General features: G+C 36.9%; 1 protein-coding gene across 2 annotated transcripts in view; it reads right to left on the bottom strand.

The window, feature by feature from the left end:
• The window catches only part of CRYBG3 (crystallin beta-gamma domain containing 3), a 91860-nt gene that overhangs the window by 21774 nt on the left and 53487 nt on the right, over positions 1–16599 (bottom strand). For both annotated transcript variants that reach the window (XM_031612574.2, XM_090152505.1), the window contains exons 8-15: positions 16048–16184; positions 14286–14400; positions 13140–13175; positions 11923–12056; positions 10011–10137; positions 5063–5205; positions 2767–2893; positions 1733–1765 (exon numbers count right to left, since the gene is read on the bottom strand). In XM_031612574.2, coding sequence (XP_031468434.2) covers positions 1733–1765; positions 2767–2893; positions 5063–5205; positions 10011–10137; positions 11923–12056; positions 13140–13175; positions 14286–14400; positions 16048–16184 — 852 coding nt within the window. The remainder of the gene's footprint in view (positions 1–1732; positions 1766–2766; positions 2894–5062; positions 5206–10010; positions 10138–11922; positions 12057–13139; positions 13176–14285; positions 14401–16047; positions 16185–16599) is intronic.

Raw genomic sequence — 16599 nt, 5'->3', positions numbered from 1 at the left:
TGTGTTTCAGTAATGGCAACAAGCCACGTTCCAGAAAGTCATGCAGATTTCTATAAGCGTGGCATGCAGGCTCTTGTGAATTGCTGGTGAAAATGCACAGCTAATGGTGGTGACTGTGCTGAAAAAATAGTGTTTTGTAGCTGAGAATTTGATCTATCAAATAGTGTTACTGTGCTCTTTGTATCTGTTGTAGAAAATAAATAGGAGGCATTACTTTCGGAGTATCCTACATCATACACACAGATTTTTAAAATTGTTTCATATATATCACTGAAAAATTAAAAAGACTGTAAACAAAATGTATTGAAATTTCAAAGGTTTGCATTGATCTTAAAGGTCTGGAAAACCAAACTGAAACACTGAAAGAATTTTTCTGGGAGGGAAATGCTGACAAAGTAGAAGAGCTGAAGAAGGATAAATATATTATATTTATCTTCAGTTGTCTGGATCCCATCAGATTCATTAGAGCCAGTTATTTTACCTGGTATCGTTTACCAAGGCCTTAGAGTGAATGAACTCGCAAATCGTTGGCCTCAAACTGCCACTTAAGTAGGTCTGGCAGGAAATCAGTGTTTAAGGCTAAAATAATACACCGATTATATCTTCAGAGAAGAAACATTTCCTGCAGTCCTGGGGTAATCATAAAATAGTTGAACAAGAGAACATAGAGAAAAAGAAGGGTGCGGTCAACCTGCTAAGTAACACAATGTATGCATTTCCCACACGCCTATGGCTATGATAGCCGTCCAAGGAAGAGAGAATAAAATTATGTCCAGATGACAAAATACTTAAGTTTTCTGAAACACAGCCACTGAGCTCTAGATTCTCTTTCTCTTGGAAAATATCAAGTTTTCCAAAATACAGTTTTCCAAATTTGCTTAATTAAAAGCACGTAACAGAAAAAGCAATATAGCCACTCGGATCATCACCCATGCTAGCAGCCCACTGCAGGACAGAAAAGGATAAGTAAAACCACAAATGCCAGAAATGAGGAGAGCCCTGCTGGGGCAGAACCTTGTGGGAAATAGAGACTATGCCTGGTGATCAGCACAAACATTCAGAGCAGTTTTTAAATCACAAAGGTACGCTAATGGAATTAAGATAAAGACCAGAAGTGCAAATCCTCAAAATTACTGCTTCTTAAAACTGAAGTCAATTATCAGCAAGGTAGATGTAACTGTTTGAACGTGTCACAGAAGAAATATATCTTGGATTTGTTATAATCATGAAATTCCAGCTTTCCTCTCAATAGACCTACAAGTTTGAAGCGTGCAGTTCAATTTTCTGCAGTTTATACTTCATTGTTCTTCACCTCATACATAAGGCAACATAACGACAAACGAGACAGAATGCAAAATAATGGAAAGAACACATGCCACAAAGACAAGGACAAATATATGTGATATCAAGTTTCCAGGAAAAAGAAAAAAAAAAAGAAAATAATAGGAAAATAGCTGGCCAGAAAGATACAAATTTACCCTAGTCTACTGTGCTGCTTGCATTTTTTGGGGACAGAATACTAAAAGGTGTGAACTGGAATAAAAATAAGAACAGAAGATTGGCAAACATAGCCTTTACACATCTACCAGCTTCCTCAAGTTATTCTTTAATGTACGGAGATGACAATACTGAGATATTCATCTGAAGAAATGAAGCAAGAAATTCAGCATTACCTGTGTTTAATTATTAAATGTGGTTTAGTACTAGAGACTGTTATACAATGTCAACATACCAAATGTGGAGGCTCATTCGTTCCAAGTGGTTCCTGCAATAATAAATATATATAAGCATATGAACAAATAAATGAATAATAAAATAAATAATAATAATGAAATGAATTACAATTAGTTTCCAAGAAGGCATGTCAAGTTCCTGAAATTTGTAAACTACAAATTCAAGAGCAGAGATGCACATAGTTCCCATGTTCTTGGCAAAATTCTCTTTTCACCACCTCTGCCATCAGAAGCCTATAAGCTCGTTATAGGTGCCTGGTTGTTCAGTCCTTTTCTCCATGGAAAAATTGCATCTTTAGTTCATGTAACTAATAAATTAGTTCATGTAATATGGAATAGAGTCAGTGTAAATATATTTGGATTTAAGTATATTTCTTGAAAAAATACAAAATTCAAAGTAATATTGGGACAATTTTTTTTTTCAAAATATGCTCTTCAAAATAAGGCTTAATGTTTGTACCTTTCCAGTTTTCAGTGCAATAATATTTATTATATACTTATTACTGAGAATTTGCTTTGCTTTCCATTAGGATGATTATCTATTTGGTCAGGTTACTACCTTGGATTTAAAAATGGATTAAAACTATTCTCTGTTTTTAGTCACCATATGCCTTACGAATATTTTAGTATGAAAATATAAAAAAAAACCCCACAGCTACATAATATGGGCTAGAAAACTGATACACAAATGCTCAAGTATTTATCAGTGAGGCAAAAATCAATCTTTCCAGGCCAAGTTATTGTTCCATGAACGCAGCCTGACAAAGGGAAGTTCTCACTAAGTTTCCCCATCAATTTTATCATTAAAGAAAGAAAGATCCAAAGTGTCTATTTCAGAAAGACAAGGTTCAGTATCTATCTTGTACAGAGTTACGGTATGTCATCCACAAGAGCCTTTAATTTGTTTCAAATAAAGCAGACAAATTGGTAATAAAACTATTACAGAAATACATATTATAAAACTATTGTAGACTTTAAACTCAAAAGTCTGCTTTCTTTTAAGTTTTTCCCTTAACAATCTCTAGTAACTCACCAACTTAATAGGTCGAATCGACATAATGATTTTACTGGATCCTCCCCAGTCAAAGAAACATTTATATTTTCCTTTCTCCAATACATACTGTTCTCCACAGAAATGTTTCTGCTGATATGCAACCCACCTGAAGAACGGCAGAAAAATAAAGAGCAAACATAACATTTTCATGGATAGTTTGACAAAAATATCAACAATTTTCTTTGGAGTTTTTCTTGACAAGTTCATCTGACAGTGAAACGTCAAATTTGATTTGAGGCATTTAATTGTCACACACTTGATTTACTGTTTTTACTTTACAAACACTACTTGGACACTCTGCTTAGAAGCCAAGAGGAAAGATACTTGATTAATTATTTCTTGAATCTCTCTCAGGTCAATCTTAACTTGTTCACCATCACCACAAGACAGAACTTTCTTCCAACTTTTCCAATTGGAATTAAGAAAAATGGTATAAGAAGAAAGAAAATAAATGAGGAAGTCTTGACAGGATGAGATAAAGCAAAAATTTTCCACAGTTGCCTGTTTGAACTTTTCATGCTTTGCTAATCCTGCTGTAATTTAAGAAGGAACTGATCAATGGTGTGTCTAACCCTAAGCATGCTTTGTCAGCTGCCTAAGTAGGCAGAAGCTAGTTAGGGAGATGCTACTTGGATCTGGCCACTTGCCTTGGTCCATTCTTTTCTTAGTCCCCTGGAACCAAGGACTGTTCTTCTAGAACTGTTAAGGATATTAGAGGGCATCTCCTTTTGTAGTCCATTTAGCATCTTGTACATTTAGCACCATTTAGTTATGTCTTAGATTACTTTCCCCTGTGTGTATTACTATATATTTTTATACCTGCCATCTCTTTGGCTGCTCAATTTTGTGAGGACCAACTGGAGATTCTCATAAGTAACATGGCTTTTTTAACATGCCATGAAGAAGCTGGTATCATCTGTAGATTTGAAGAGTCTTGTTTGCTTCCTGCTCCCAGATTACTAAGTTTTCCTGAATAAAAATACTGACTATACTGATTGAATAAAAGCAGATTTATCACAATGCCTGAGAAACTGGTGATTCTTCTCTATTAAGACTCTTCACTTCCTACATATGAGCCAGCTTTCAGTTCCTAACAGAACTTTTCTTCCAATTCCATGCAGCCTTATTTCTCCAATAAACTATGCATCACTCTGTCAAAGGCTTTTACTATTATTATTTTTATAGTACTCTGTCCACATGACTGCCTTTAATTCATGTGCATATCAACTTTCTCACAGAATACCAGAGATTTAGCGAGGCAGCAATTCCATTCACAGAAGCCACAGTGATTCCTTCCCTTCAGACTGTGATTATCCATGTATTCCACGATCTTATAGATTTTGCCATTCTACTGCAACAAGGCAGATCCATTTATGTATAGGTCCCAGGGAGCCCCTTTTAAGCCATTTTTTGAGATGAAGTTATGTTGGCAGTACATCAGACCTGTACACAACGGGCTGTTTCCAACCATGAGGTATGCACACTGGCCAGTAGTTGGTAGCCTTGCAACACTGCTTGGCTTATCCTTCATCCCAACCTCTGTGGTTTGCTATATCAGAGTTGTCATTTGATGCCAAGTATTCCAGTTCTCTCTGTACTAGTTTTTATGCTTCTGGCACTTGTAAGTTATGTCCTTGCTTCATCACTTAAAACTGCATATGCCTGCCAAGTTATTTACCTTCCTTATTTATTGCAGTTGTACTGTTTACTTTCCTCCTGAATTTCACATAGGCATATGGAACATCAATGAAGTCCATCATGTGGATTTAATCAGTTTGGACCATGTACTCTTCAGCACATGCTTTAGCCGCTAGCTTTTAGTTTAAATCATTCTCTAAAGAGGGTTTCAATTTTCAGTGTCCGTGGCCTGACTTTATTATGATTAAGGCACAGCACATATTTTCTGTACAGGCTCCGTTTGTCCTCACAAGGTATTCCAGTTCTTAACATACCTAAAATCTCACTTCTGTACCACAACACTCTACATTACTACCAAAGTTTGTATTATGAACTACAGTCTATGTGATTTCTGGAGGGACCTCACAAGCTTTCTGTACTAACTAGAGTGCACAGATCCAAATCAAGGTGCAGGCATAAGTTCTAGAGAAAACATTAAGATATTTTTTCATTTACCAAGGAAACAAAAATAAACACTGTTGTCCTCCAACCATTTACCACCTGTTCCATGTAAAGTACCTCCTCTCCAAATATTATCTGAAAACAGCTGGGTAAAAAAGCACATAATACTTCCAGTCATGTATTTCAGTAGACTTACACTCCACTTTTCACAAGAATCGATCCTGTTTCTGGGCCAAATCCAGTCTGTTCCAAATCAGGAATTTCTTCATTGACGATGTCCAATGCTTTCCCGTCTTCATCATCGGACTGAAAAAGTGCCACTGATGACTCTATGAAATCCTAAGAGGCAGCATATGAGTTAGAAGATTGGATGCCACAGCTGAGTGCTACTTCACTACATAAAACATTTTGTCCAAGAGCTGCACACTGAAGGATAGTCCTTTATAAAAAAATGAAAAGGCTTAGGTCTCTTGTGAAGATCTTTAAGGGAGACTTTGGTATTGAAGAACCTAGCTGGATGCTTGTCAATCTTATACGTTCTTCATTTGTTTCCCCCGTAGAGAGGAAGAACTTGCTGCCTCTTGAGTACCACCCTTCTCTTTATGAGAAAAACAGAGTGCAAAACTGCCTGCTTGTGAATGAGAATGGTGAGAGTGAGCATTTGTCTTCCAACAGCTTCACAAATGACTACTCCAAGCACTGCCATGACTACAGACTTTTAAATCAAGTTTTCCTACCTTTTCCCTTCCCAGGGACAAGGCAATAATCAAGGAGAGTAAAAGCAAGACGTGGGCAATCGTAGATCATTTTTTCAGCAAAAAGGGTTTGTAGCTTTTGGAGATGTGTACTGTGTGACTGAACGCACTCTATAGCGATAAAATAAAACTCAGACCGTACTGTTATACTCTGCCTTATATAGCTGTGTCACATTGCTTTGCTTAGCCAGATTACTTGGACGACTTTAATTAAAATTGAGCTTCAAATATCCAACTTTTTAAATACTTAGCAATTTTAAGAACACAGTTCAGTCACTGTTTGGAAACATGGAAAACAACAAACCATTCACCCTCCTTCTTTAAACTTTTATCCAAAGCATGAACTCAGTTCAATGTCAGTGTTTCTGAAACATTCTGAATGTTGTAATGAGTCACAAATTAGAATGTTTTGCAAACTGTTAAGCAAATACAGTAGCAACAGATTCACAAATATACGAAGACATCACACAGGAATTATTCCATTAAATACTTTTTGATGTAGCAATTAACCTACAGCCCTCAGATCACTATGCTGAAGGCTACACTGAGAAAACTAGCCTTACAAGAATCAAAAAAAGCACTTAAAAATTAAGGCCAGACCAAGCACACAGCCAGATGGAAAAGGCTCTTTAAAGGAGACTGTCCTTGTACACAGGATTCAGTCATAATCAAAACCAATTTTAGAACAAACATTTAATGTGTCAAGCTCTGCATTGTTTACAGGATATTAAAAAGTGATGCAGCAAATTCTGTAGTAAAACTGGCTTTCCTTCTGTGTTGACCATCTACTTTTTCCACTTATTTAAGAAGTTGCAGCTACTTCAAGAGTGCACTAGAAATTCAAGTACAACGTCTGGTAAAATAATCAACTGCAGTTTCAGACTACTACATGGAAAAAAGAAAAAATATTAGTGCAGTTTTAGTGACAATGAGAAACAGCTAACTTAACAGCCCCAAAGCAAGAATTTTATGAGTTCCTGAAAAGCCATTGAGTTCAAATCTGCACTTAATTTCTTTAAATTTTAAATACTGAAAATATATCCAAAATTTTAATTTAAAACATGTTTTAAATACAGTCATGACTTTTTCCTTACAGTTTTCACTGCAGTTTCTTGTATAGTAAACAATATGAAATACTTAAAAATGAACTTTGAAGACAAGGCTAATTTTAAATCTGAAAACATCAGTGGGAAAGTACTCTGCTGCACTATAAGAGATTCAGAAATTGGTCTTTCTCTGATCATGACAAACACGAACAAACTCTAGCTTCACAGATTCCTCTCACTTGACTCTGCAGAAAACAGCAAACATGACCAGTCCACCAGATCAGTATACAGTACAAGCTGCTGCCCTCCCTCAGGAACTTGTCCTGCATTTGACTCTAGTGAGTCCAATGTAGCTGCTGATAAGAGAGATGCCAGCATGCTAGAAAATAAAACTCTACGTGACCTTTCTCTCTTTCAAAATACTCTCTGAATCCCTACATGAGAGCCTGTAGCAGTTTGTAGCAGAAATATTTCAGATAGACAAAACCTGAAATATCTTGCAGCGTACCTACATGCATGCGCGTCTTTAACAGTGAATGGAGAGGGGTTACATTCACAATCTCTGCTTTGTGAGTGATGAAGAAAACTTTCTGATTTCTCAGGAGATAAAACTCATGCCTCAGCTCCACTGCAATAGTTGTGTATGCAGAAACATGGCTTGAATATTCCTGGTGCTAATAAGCTCTCAGTAAACCCACCATGGTGAGCACAGTGGCAGTGAAACACTTGAAGAGCTTTGCACAGCGACATTTGACATTCGGCACTGACACAGGCTAATGAGGTATACTGCACTCAGTCCAGTTCTGCAGAGTCACTTACGTGCTCCTGCACCATGCTTCCTGCTCAGAGATGTTTGATCGGACTCTGCCTGCAGCTGACTCAGGTAAGCAGGGCTTATTAGCTTGGGATTCTGCTGTGCAAGCCAGGCTAAATTGTTTTCAGGCTTGGGCTGGCCTTAAAGTCAACAATGTCAAGGTCATCTGGTGTCACGTCTGAGTTAAAATATTATGCAGGGACCAGTACAGCTAGAGGTGGCACTGCTGAGTATCTGAATGGAGCAGGGATCAGTCTCCCCTCTCCCTGTACAAGCTGACCATAAATAACTCAATACAGCTAAATTTCACCAATTCCTTCATCTGCAGAAACTCTTGAATCCACCTGACTAAAAAAGAATTTTCAGGGAAGAGGAATAAAGAATCTGGTATCTGGGAACAATCCTACTTAGTCTGAGACTATTACAGCCATTACTGTATTCTTCCTCACAGCATTGGTGAGACGATGGCAACAAGCTCATACGCTCCCTATTTAGCAAGGGGCCTGATGCACAGACAGCTGGTTTTGCATTTTTGCCCAAACTCTTGAAAACAAGAGTTTGGCACTGAAATGTTTTTAAGCTCCTGACCTTAAATCATGTAGAAAGTCACAAAGAGAGAATATGGCATGCCTTAACACTGGCCTACGTACTGTGCATCAGAGAGTGGCAGTCAATCTGTTGGTCAAGCCTAACAAAACACCACTGTTATCAGTGATTTTAATTCCAGACACAAACTAGCTTATCTCTTTACATTATGAGGAGAAGTTTTAATAGCAGAAGTATATATTGATATACATTTACATGTCAATTTGAATAATATATGTTGATAGTCGAATATGAATGACACATTTTTTAAATGCTAAGGACTTGAGTACCTTGCCTACTGTAGGCTCGAATCAAATTAAAATCACAGAATTGCTGAAAATCCTAAGTTGGAAAGAATCTATGATGATCATCAAGTCTGACTCTTGGGCCCACACAGGACCACCAAAAATTCAAACCCTATGAGTCCAAACGCCCCCTGAACTCTAACACCTGGGGCCATGCCCACTGCTCTGGGCAGCCCGCTCCATGCCCACTGCCCTCTGGGGCAGCACATGTCCCTAACCCCCAGCTGCCCCTCCCCTGACACAGCTCCATGCTGTTCCCTCGGGCCCCGTCTCTGTCACAGAGAGCAGAGCTCAGCGCTGCCCCTCTGCTTCCCCCATGAGGGGTTGCAGCTGCCTCTGCTCTGGGCAGCCCAGGGGACCTCCACCGCTCCTATTATGCCTTGCTTTCCAGATCGTTGAACAACTTTTTATCCCTCCTTTGGATCCTACTAACAGTTTTTTGTCCTTCTTACATTGTGGCAGCCAAATACGCACCCAGAGATCCAAGGTCTTCCTGTGCCAGCTGCAGTTCCTCTTGTTGAAACTACATACTGCATATGATTGTGGCACATACAGTTGCATATACATGCATAAACACAGAACATCATCCCTGCTAAACATGTGCACAATTTTAAATCAGTACATATGTGATTTGCTTGACAGATTTTAAAATATTAATTCAAGTTACTCAAATACATTATACATAGCTTGAAATAACTAAGATCAGTCATTAACTGAATAGGATTACGCCCATTTAAAGCAGTTAGAAGTGAATTCCTGCCAAATCTGAAAAATAAATTATTCAGAGGAGAACATTTTTCTTCAATTCATTGACTTCTTTGAATTAATTGAATTTCATAAAAATTAAACCTGCATGTTGTGAATTTAAGCACGGCTGCTTTTGGCTCCCATTAACTCCTCCCCCACTCCTGCTGCAAAATAATAATGAATGTTGAGGCAGTGACATTGCTTTAAATGCCTGTCTTCAATCTTCACAAAACTCATGGTTCAGGAACATCACATCACATCAGAAAGACTGGATAATCTCAGAGTGAACAATCTAATTCTCAAAAGGAGCCACTCTTTAAATGCACTCAGCTGCATTTGAAGAGCCAGAGCTCTCACAGACCCAGAGTTTTTAGTATTTCATTGTTGCCTTGCACAACATATTTTAGCAGAAGAGATCTTATCACTGTGGTAATTCATATTGCCAAAATTTTCTGGCACAAAAATTACAGAGACAGAAGGTAACACTGTTTTAAGGCTTTCAACAGCAGCTGTGTTGAACAATCATTTTTTGGTATTAATAAACAACTACACCGTACATTTAATGATGTTAAACTTTTAAGAAAAAACTGCTCTAAGAAAAGCATCCAAGAGATTTGAATGGCTTGAAGTGCAGAAGTGAGATGCTTGGAAAAATCTTGCAGTGGGACAAGGAATTCCATGTCCCATGAACTTTAAAAGGGCTACTCAGAAGTTGCCTCTGCTATACAATGTGTACAGTCTAAATTTCAGCAACTGGGAAAAGACTGACAGTGAAGTTGGGCATGACTTAGAATGACCAAACACAAGACAGCTGTATCGTAAATGAAAAATAACCTCCCCCTTTATGTATAGAGCTGTGTATAATTTGTGTGAAATTCACAAAAGTACTTACAGCCTGAAGGAACCGGAAAGACAGGAGAACACTGCCAGTTCCTCCCCATGTGTGTGTGTCCTCATAATCTCCCTCCTCGAGCAAGTACTGATGGCCTTTGTAACGTTCTCTGTCATAGGCAACCCATCTAAAGCAATCACATAACAAAAGAAAGAGAAATAACTAAAAGCAAAACAACTCCATACACGATTTTCCATAACAAATAAAAGAGGACAAGAACATCCTAAGAACGCTCATATCATAGCCTCAGCTAACAAACAAAGCAAGACTTGTTGGAAATCTCAACAAGCCTTCAAGAAGTGTTCTTTGTGTATCAAATTCTTCCACGTAATTATTTCTCCAATAACAGTTTATTTGTGTATTGTTTCTAGATGTATCTCTACTCAATCAGTCATACCCCCAGTACCAATATTCAGCACTATAGAGGTTAATGCATCGAGCTGCCATAAAACCCTAAAATTACCAGCTGCCAGTGAAAAAACCCAGTGCAAATCTTTTCCATGTTTTCATAAAGGAGGAGATACTACCCTTGTGTTAAAACTTAGAGATTTCAGCAGAGGAAGATTTCATCCACTCCCAGTACTTCCTGCTCTAATCTATGGATAGACAAGTGAATTGGATATATACAATATGTTGCATATGGAATACATTTTAGTACTATGACAAAAAACCTTAGAAGCATTTTAACCAAAACAGATAAGTCTTGATTAAAATAAGGCATTCTGACACCGTTTTTGTAAGTTTGAAAAAATGCTTCCCCTTCCTTATTTCTTTCTTGCAAACATTTATTTTATTAAAATGCCCTTTTATGTATTTAGAACTGCTGTACAAATTCCACTGGCAACAAAATTTGTCAGACAGGGATAGCTTTAATCATAATACCATTTGGTTTACGTTAATTCATCTGTTCAAGTTACCACAATATTAAAAATAAATGTCACCACAACAAACACCGCAAAGACAGAAGGATGATTCTTAATAATTTGAGGCTTCCAAGACAGTTAATACATAGTGTATTTGAATAGATAATTTGTGTATTCACAATGACGTTTATTTTGAATGTAATGCTTGTGGGATTCGGATGACTGCCTGTGTATTAAATACATTATATCTTTACATTGAAGTATTAACATTGAAGCCCCTTAAGAAAAAAAATGAAGCTTCTGAAAACTATTTTACTGATAGAAACAACTGTGGTAGAAGCAACAATCTTTTATGCTTCCAAACAGCTTTAAATTGTCGGGTCTTACGAGAGGCTAAAGTAACAAAGTGTGGTTTAGTAGCTTTCTAGAACAGCTGGAGCTGTCTATCTCTTGAGTGGTTCACCTAAGCATCTGGCTCTTTTCATGAGAGTGCAAGAGAGCAGGAGGAAGCAAGAAGAAAGGCAAAAGATAATCAATCCAAGACCTCAAAGGAGGACAGTAAGGGTGAATTCTCAGTTTTAGACAATATCCAACAGGTGACAAAACCATAAACAAATAAGACAGTTTATAGATTTCAGGGGCATTTAAATGTCAAACTGAAGAGAGACCAGAACCATATATCAATCTAAATTAAAGCTTTATGCATATGCTGTCACTAAGGAACTAATTGGCCCAGTTTGCTGGCATCGAAACAGTCAACACTGGCTTCAAACACCTCTCAAAGTTTTATCTTCCTGTATTTCCTTAAATAGATAAAATGTATTGAAACATAGTTTTACCCAAGGCTGGTAACTGATAAATGTAAATTTCTTTCTTCTCAAAATATTTTACAGGTGAAATAAATTCTAGTCATGTCTTAATTGGCATTTCTTAGCATTTAGTTACGCTAAATCTGTTTGAAAGATTCTCCTTTTTTAACGTACGTACATACAGAAAAACCCAAAAAACAAAAAATAACCCAATAACAAAAACTCACAAAAAACACTTACACGCCACCAACGACACGTATTGATCCAATGTCCTGAAAATCCTCTTCATCACCAAACAGAGCCAGGACAGAATTAATATTTTCTGAAAACTCTTTGGACCACCCTCCAAAGTGGGTTTTCTCATATATTATTATCTAGAAAACATAATTTCAAACAACACCTTGAGTATACCCCGTGCGATAGGTTGAAGTTTAGGCATGTGTGCTCCTACAGTATGTGGAAGACAGTTTCTTTTCTCCTTCAATAAGCCACCACTATTAAGAAAATTCAGCACTGTATTCCTGAAATCTTCTGATTCTTCTAGAAGCTGAAGAGATCGTATGTGGATTTAGGTAGGCTTGTAAGACATTTGCAGGAATTTCCACAAAAGACTACTCATTCACACAATTCTATACAGGTAATTGCACTTTGCAATTATATGATTGTGATTTATCCTTAATAATGTACTCAGGCACTACAAACCAACCCGCACTGAATCCTACCTTGTCATGGCTAGATGTACTGAGCTAACACCTTAAAAATAAACAAGAGGTCTTTCTCTGCACTTTGCTGAAGTCATTTCAGTGACTGCAGTTAACACACTCTCTGGTTTCCTCGTCTGCCAAACCACACAAACCACACTTATCAATAGCATTAACATTTATTAATAATATTTAATACAAAAAATCTTAAATATTGCATGTACTTGTAATTAAAAGTTACAGAAAACATTAATATTTTGTGGAGAAATAGAAAAAGGAGGGAAAAGGAGCGATTATTCTGGAATAGCTATCTGGTTCAGAAGTCACAGAAGGTTTGTGGTCACACCCATTACTCTTGTATTGGACTCAGACAGAGGAAGAAAGCATCGTAACTTCCCTCCCATAATTTATTTTTGTAAACATGATACATTAAATGGGAAAATCTCTCCCCACCTCCTTTCACTATAGTGATGAATGTGTCATTCAGGCAAATTCATTTTACATTACAAAAGCTTTACGATTTTTCTATAGCATATTCCTAGTCTTCTAGTATGTAAAAACCAAACTACGACTACTTTAACATCTCACAAAACATGAGTAAGAAAGAAGACTTTATAGTATTAGTGAATTTCCTTTCAGCAGCCTGCAAACTTTGAAGACTCAATCAAACATCACAAATTCAACAAAAATAGTTTAGATAGAAATTTTATTTTATTTTTCCAGGTTCACATTTTGTTCTGTCTCCTTAGTGCTTACCTTGACATTCATGGGCATTTGGACCTTTAATCCACCCTAAAAAAAAAAAAAAAAAAAAAAAAAGGAATATGGTACTTATACAAAATTTGAAGTTATGCTTTGACATGCATTTTAGATTACTATAGGAACATAAAGTTTTAGTAGTTATATTCACCACATTCACTGTCAGATGAATCAAACACTAGTTTAAATACTCTGGTAATTCATGAAGACCAGGGACACTATAAACATGTCCAAAAAAAAAAAAAAGCATTACATTGACTAGCCTGCAGGGGTTGAAACAATTTTAAAATATTAATTTGTTGTCTATTTGCACTTAAAAGCAATATTTACAACGTGTGTTTTTTAACTAATTTGCACTGACCAATTTTTTAAAAACAACTTATAAAGTTGTGTGGTATATATTTCAAGTTTCTTAAGCACAAATGATGAAATGCAAACAATAAGCCTGAGAAGGCAGAAGGTACGGGTTAAAACATTCACATGTGTAGAAGAGAGTAACTTCAGCAAATGTACTGTCTCTGTCAATGTTAACGAATGGTACTCTGCAGGGGAACTAGACACCTCCCTACCAAGCCATTATGTTGTATTCACTTGTAGCTTTTAAACTCTTTTTCTAGACTTGCATACAGTGAAATGATATTTTTTTCATAATTAGACATTCATGCTCTCTACCAAAATTTAAATTAGCTGCCCATCCCAATATTTTTATGCAATGTGAGGTCTTGGAAAGACTACTGAATATTTGTCAACAGTAAATCTCTCAACTGCTTTCCAAGCCCAAAAGATTCTAGCTACACTATTAAAAAACAAACAAACAACTTACAATCTTTTTTAGTTACTGAATTGGTGTTGGTTTTCAGTGCAATTCCAAATCTTTCAGTTCTGCCCTATTTGATCTCCACTCTACACAGCAGCACTTGCCCAGGAAGACACTCTTAAGGACATGTTCTTACTGGGGCACATGTAGGAGCTCATGAGAGCAAGTAACACTATGCCACTGCAACACTGTTGACACACCAGGACATAACAGGTGTGTTACATGTGTAAGGATTAACCCTGAAAGGACGTCAATTAAAATCACCAAGGCAGCAACGGTAGCAAAAGACAAGCACACTATTTATTAGAGAGTTGTGAAGTCCTCACCATTTTTAAGGGACGCACAGATCTTACATCTGCTGAAGGAATTTCAGATGGTTCACTGCATTCTTCCAAAATTTTCATCTCTCCCTTGTAATTTAAATCTGAATAAGCAAGCCATCTGTAACAATCATGATGAAGGACTTATTAATCTAATCAGATACATTACAGATACAATGATCTTGTTAAAATTATTTTTCTTTTTGTAGCTATTAGAGATAAACTCTATGTTTTAGAAAACTGTCAGTGCCTCAAAAACCAGGTATAGTTAAATACACTTACACTATCAGTGCTAAGGAGATCTCAGATACTTTCACTGAGTCTAACCAAATTAAAGAAGAGAAAATTACCAACTTGTTCACTTGCATTAAGAAGCCAGTTTGTTATACTACAACTATACAAAATCAGTGTCAGTATTAGAATTGTTTAGTCTGGAGTCCTTATATATTTCTACAACTACCTGAAAGAAGGTTGTGGTGAGATGGGGTCAGCCTCTTCTCCCAGGTAAGTAGCAACAGGGTGAGAGAGAGTGGCCTCAAGCTGCACCATGGGAGGTTCAGCTTGGATATTAGGAAAGAGTGGTCAGGTGCTGGAATGGGTGGCCCAAGGAGGTGGTTGAGACACTGTTGCCAAAGGTGTTCAAGAAACATGTAGATGTAGTACTAAGGGACATGGTTTAGTGGGGAAATACTGGTGACAGGTGGATGGTTGGACTCAGAGATCTTGGAGGTCTTTTCCAACCTTGGTGATTCTATGATCCTATGATGAGAAACTAGAAGTAAATTTTTCCTGAGGTTGTTACCGTAGGAATCAAAATGCTTCTAAGATCAATCTCAATTTTTTTCAGTGGAAGTTATTAAAATACTGTTATAAAAGCAAGCTACTTAATTTTGACATGTAGATTAAAAATATTGAGACTCCTTTAGACTTCTTGAAATCAAGAACATTGAGCATAGAAGTTAGACACGGGGTTAGTAAACCAAATAAGGAATGGAAGAAGAGACATAGTGCTGTATGGAACAACTATTTTCTTAAAACTACACACAGAGATTCAAGCAGTTCATAGTCAGTCAGTCAGTCAAAGTTCTGTCAAAACTAAAACAAGAATGTTTTTAATTCCTTCATCAGCTCAAGCTTCACAGATAGATTGCAAGTTCACGGAAAGGAAAGTTTGGCTTATGTGGAAAGGCAAACTCAGACTCTTGTAGTAGAACAGCTAATGTCATTCTGCAAAGAAGTAGTACAGAATTTCCAGACTTCAGGAAATGCATAGTCTTGCCCATTTACCAAGGAAACAGACTTCTGCTCAGTACAGAACAACTGAGGGGGCCTGTATCATACTGCATCTATGCAGTCTGTATACAGCTGTAGCTTGAGGAATATTTGTATGACATAATATTCATCTTTTGGTATTCAGCCATGATGTTACAGTTACAGCAGGGTGAGCGGCTAGCAAGACAGTATTTATTATCCAATAAACTAAAAGCTAATTATAGCTGAGCAGCATCTTCTTCTTCTATTTATAAAGCCACTCAAGGACTGAACTAAAGAGGACTTCTGCCAGCAATCAGAGGAAAAAATCCTTTGAAAATTTGCTTCCACTGCTAGAAGACCACTTAGTAGTACAATGTTGAAGAGAAGAGCTGGAAATATATAGTTATGTTAACTGATTTATAGCAAAAGCCTAAAGCACTTTTCCTATTACTGACTTTCATCTCATGATATTCTACCTGCTGGCAAACTGCACTAAAAAAAGTTCAGTACTCACATTCCTGATTTGACACGTATATATGGGTTTTTTTCAACATCCAGTTCTTCTAAATTGGCAACTGCACTTTGTATGCAGATAGGAAGTCCCTCTGTACTGGCTCCCACGCTGAATTCAATCTCCGGAACACTGCAGTCCTACAGAAACAAATCAAATGCTAAGAGTTATCCATGCTTGGAATGTCTGCCCCATTAGGGGGAAGGGGAAAAGGGAAAAGTAAATCTTTCCTTTTTCCTATTTTCTCATCCTTTTAGCCAGGCCTTATATGATAAAAGATGTTTGTTTTGTTGTTTTCTTTTTAAAGTGAAAATTGGGATTTTTAGAAAATCTGAAGGAAGTATATTTCCAGCTCCCACTCAATAGACACTTATACACTTATGCCTAGGCTACTTTCCAAAAGCTTGGTTTCAATGCTGTTCAAGTAAAGGAACTGACATTATTTACTGATAGACAAACCATACGTATGATACTGTAGCTTTTTTAAATTATTGTTTTAAAGACAGTGATTACATATGACACATTTAGATACTTATGATGATGTACTCATAACTA

This window comes from Phasianus colchicus, chromosome 1 (assembly GCF_987193195.1).
Source record: "Phasianus colchicus chromosome 1, bPhaCol1.hap1.1, whole genome shotgun sequence".
Classification (NCBI taxonomy): domain Eukaryota; kingdom Metazoa; phylum Chordata; class Aves; order Galliformes; family Phasianidae; genus Phasianus; species Phasianus colchicus.
The sequence above is the reverse complement of the archived record's forward strand: the minus strand, read 5'-3'. Positions and strand labels throughout refer to the sequence as shown.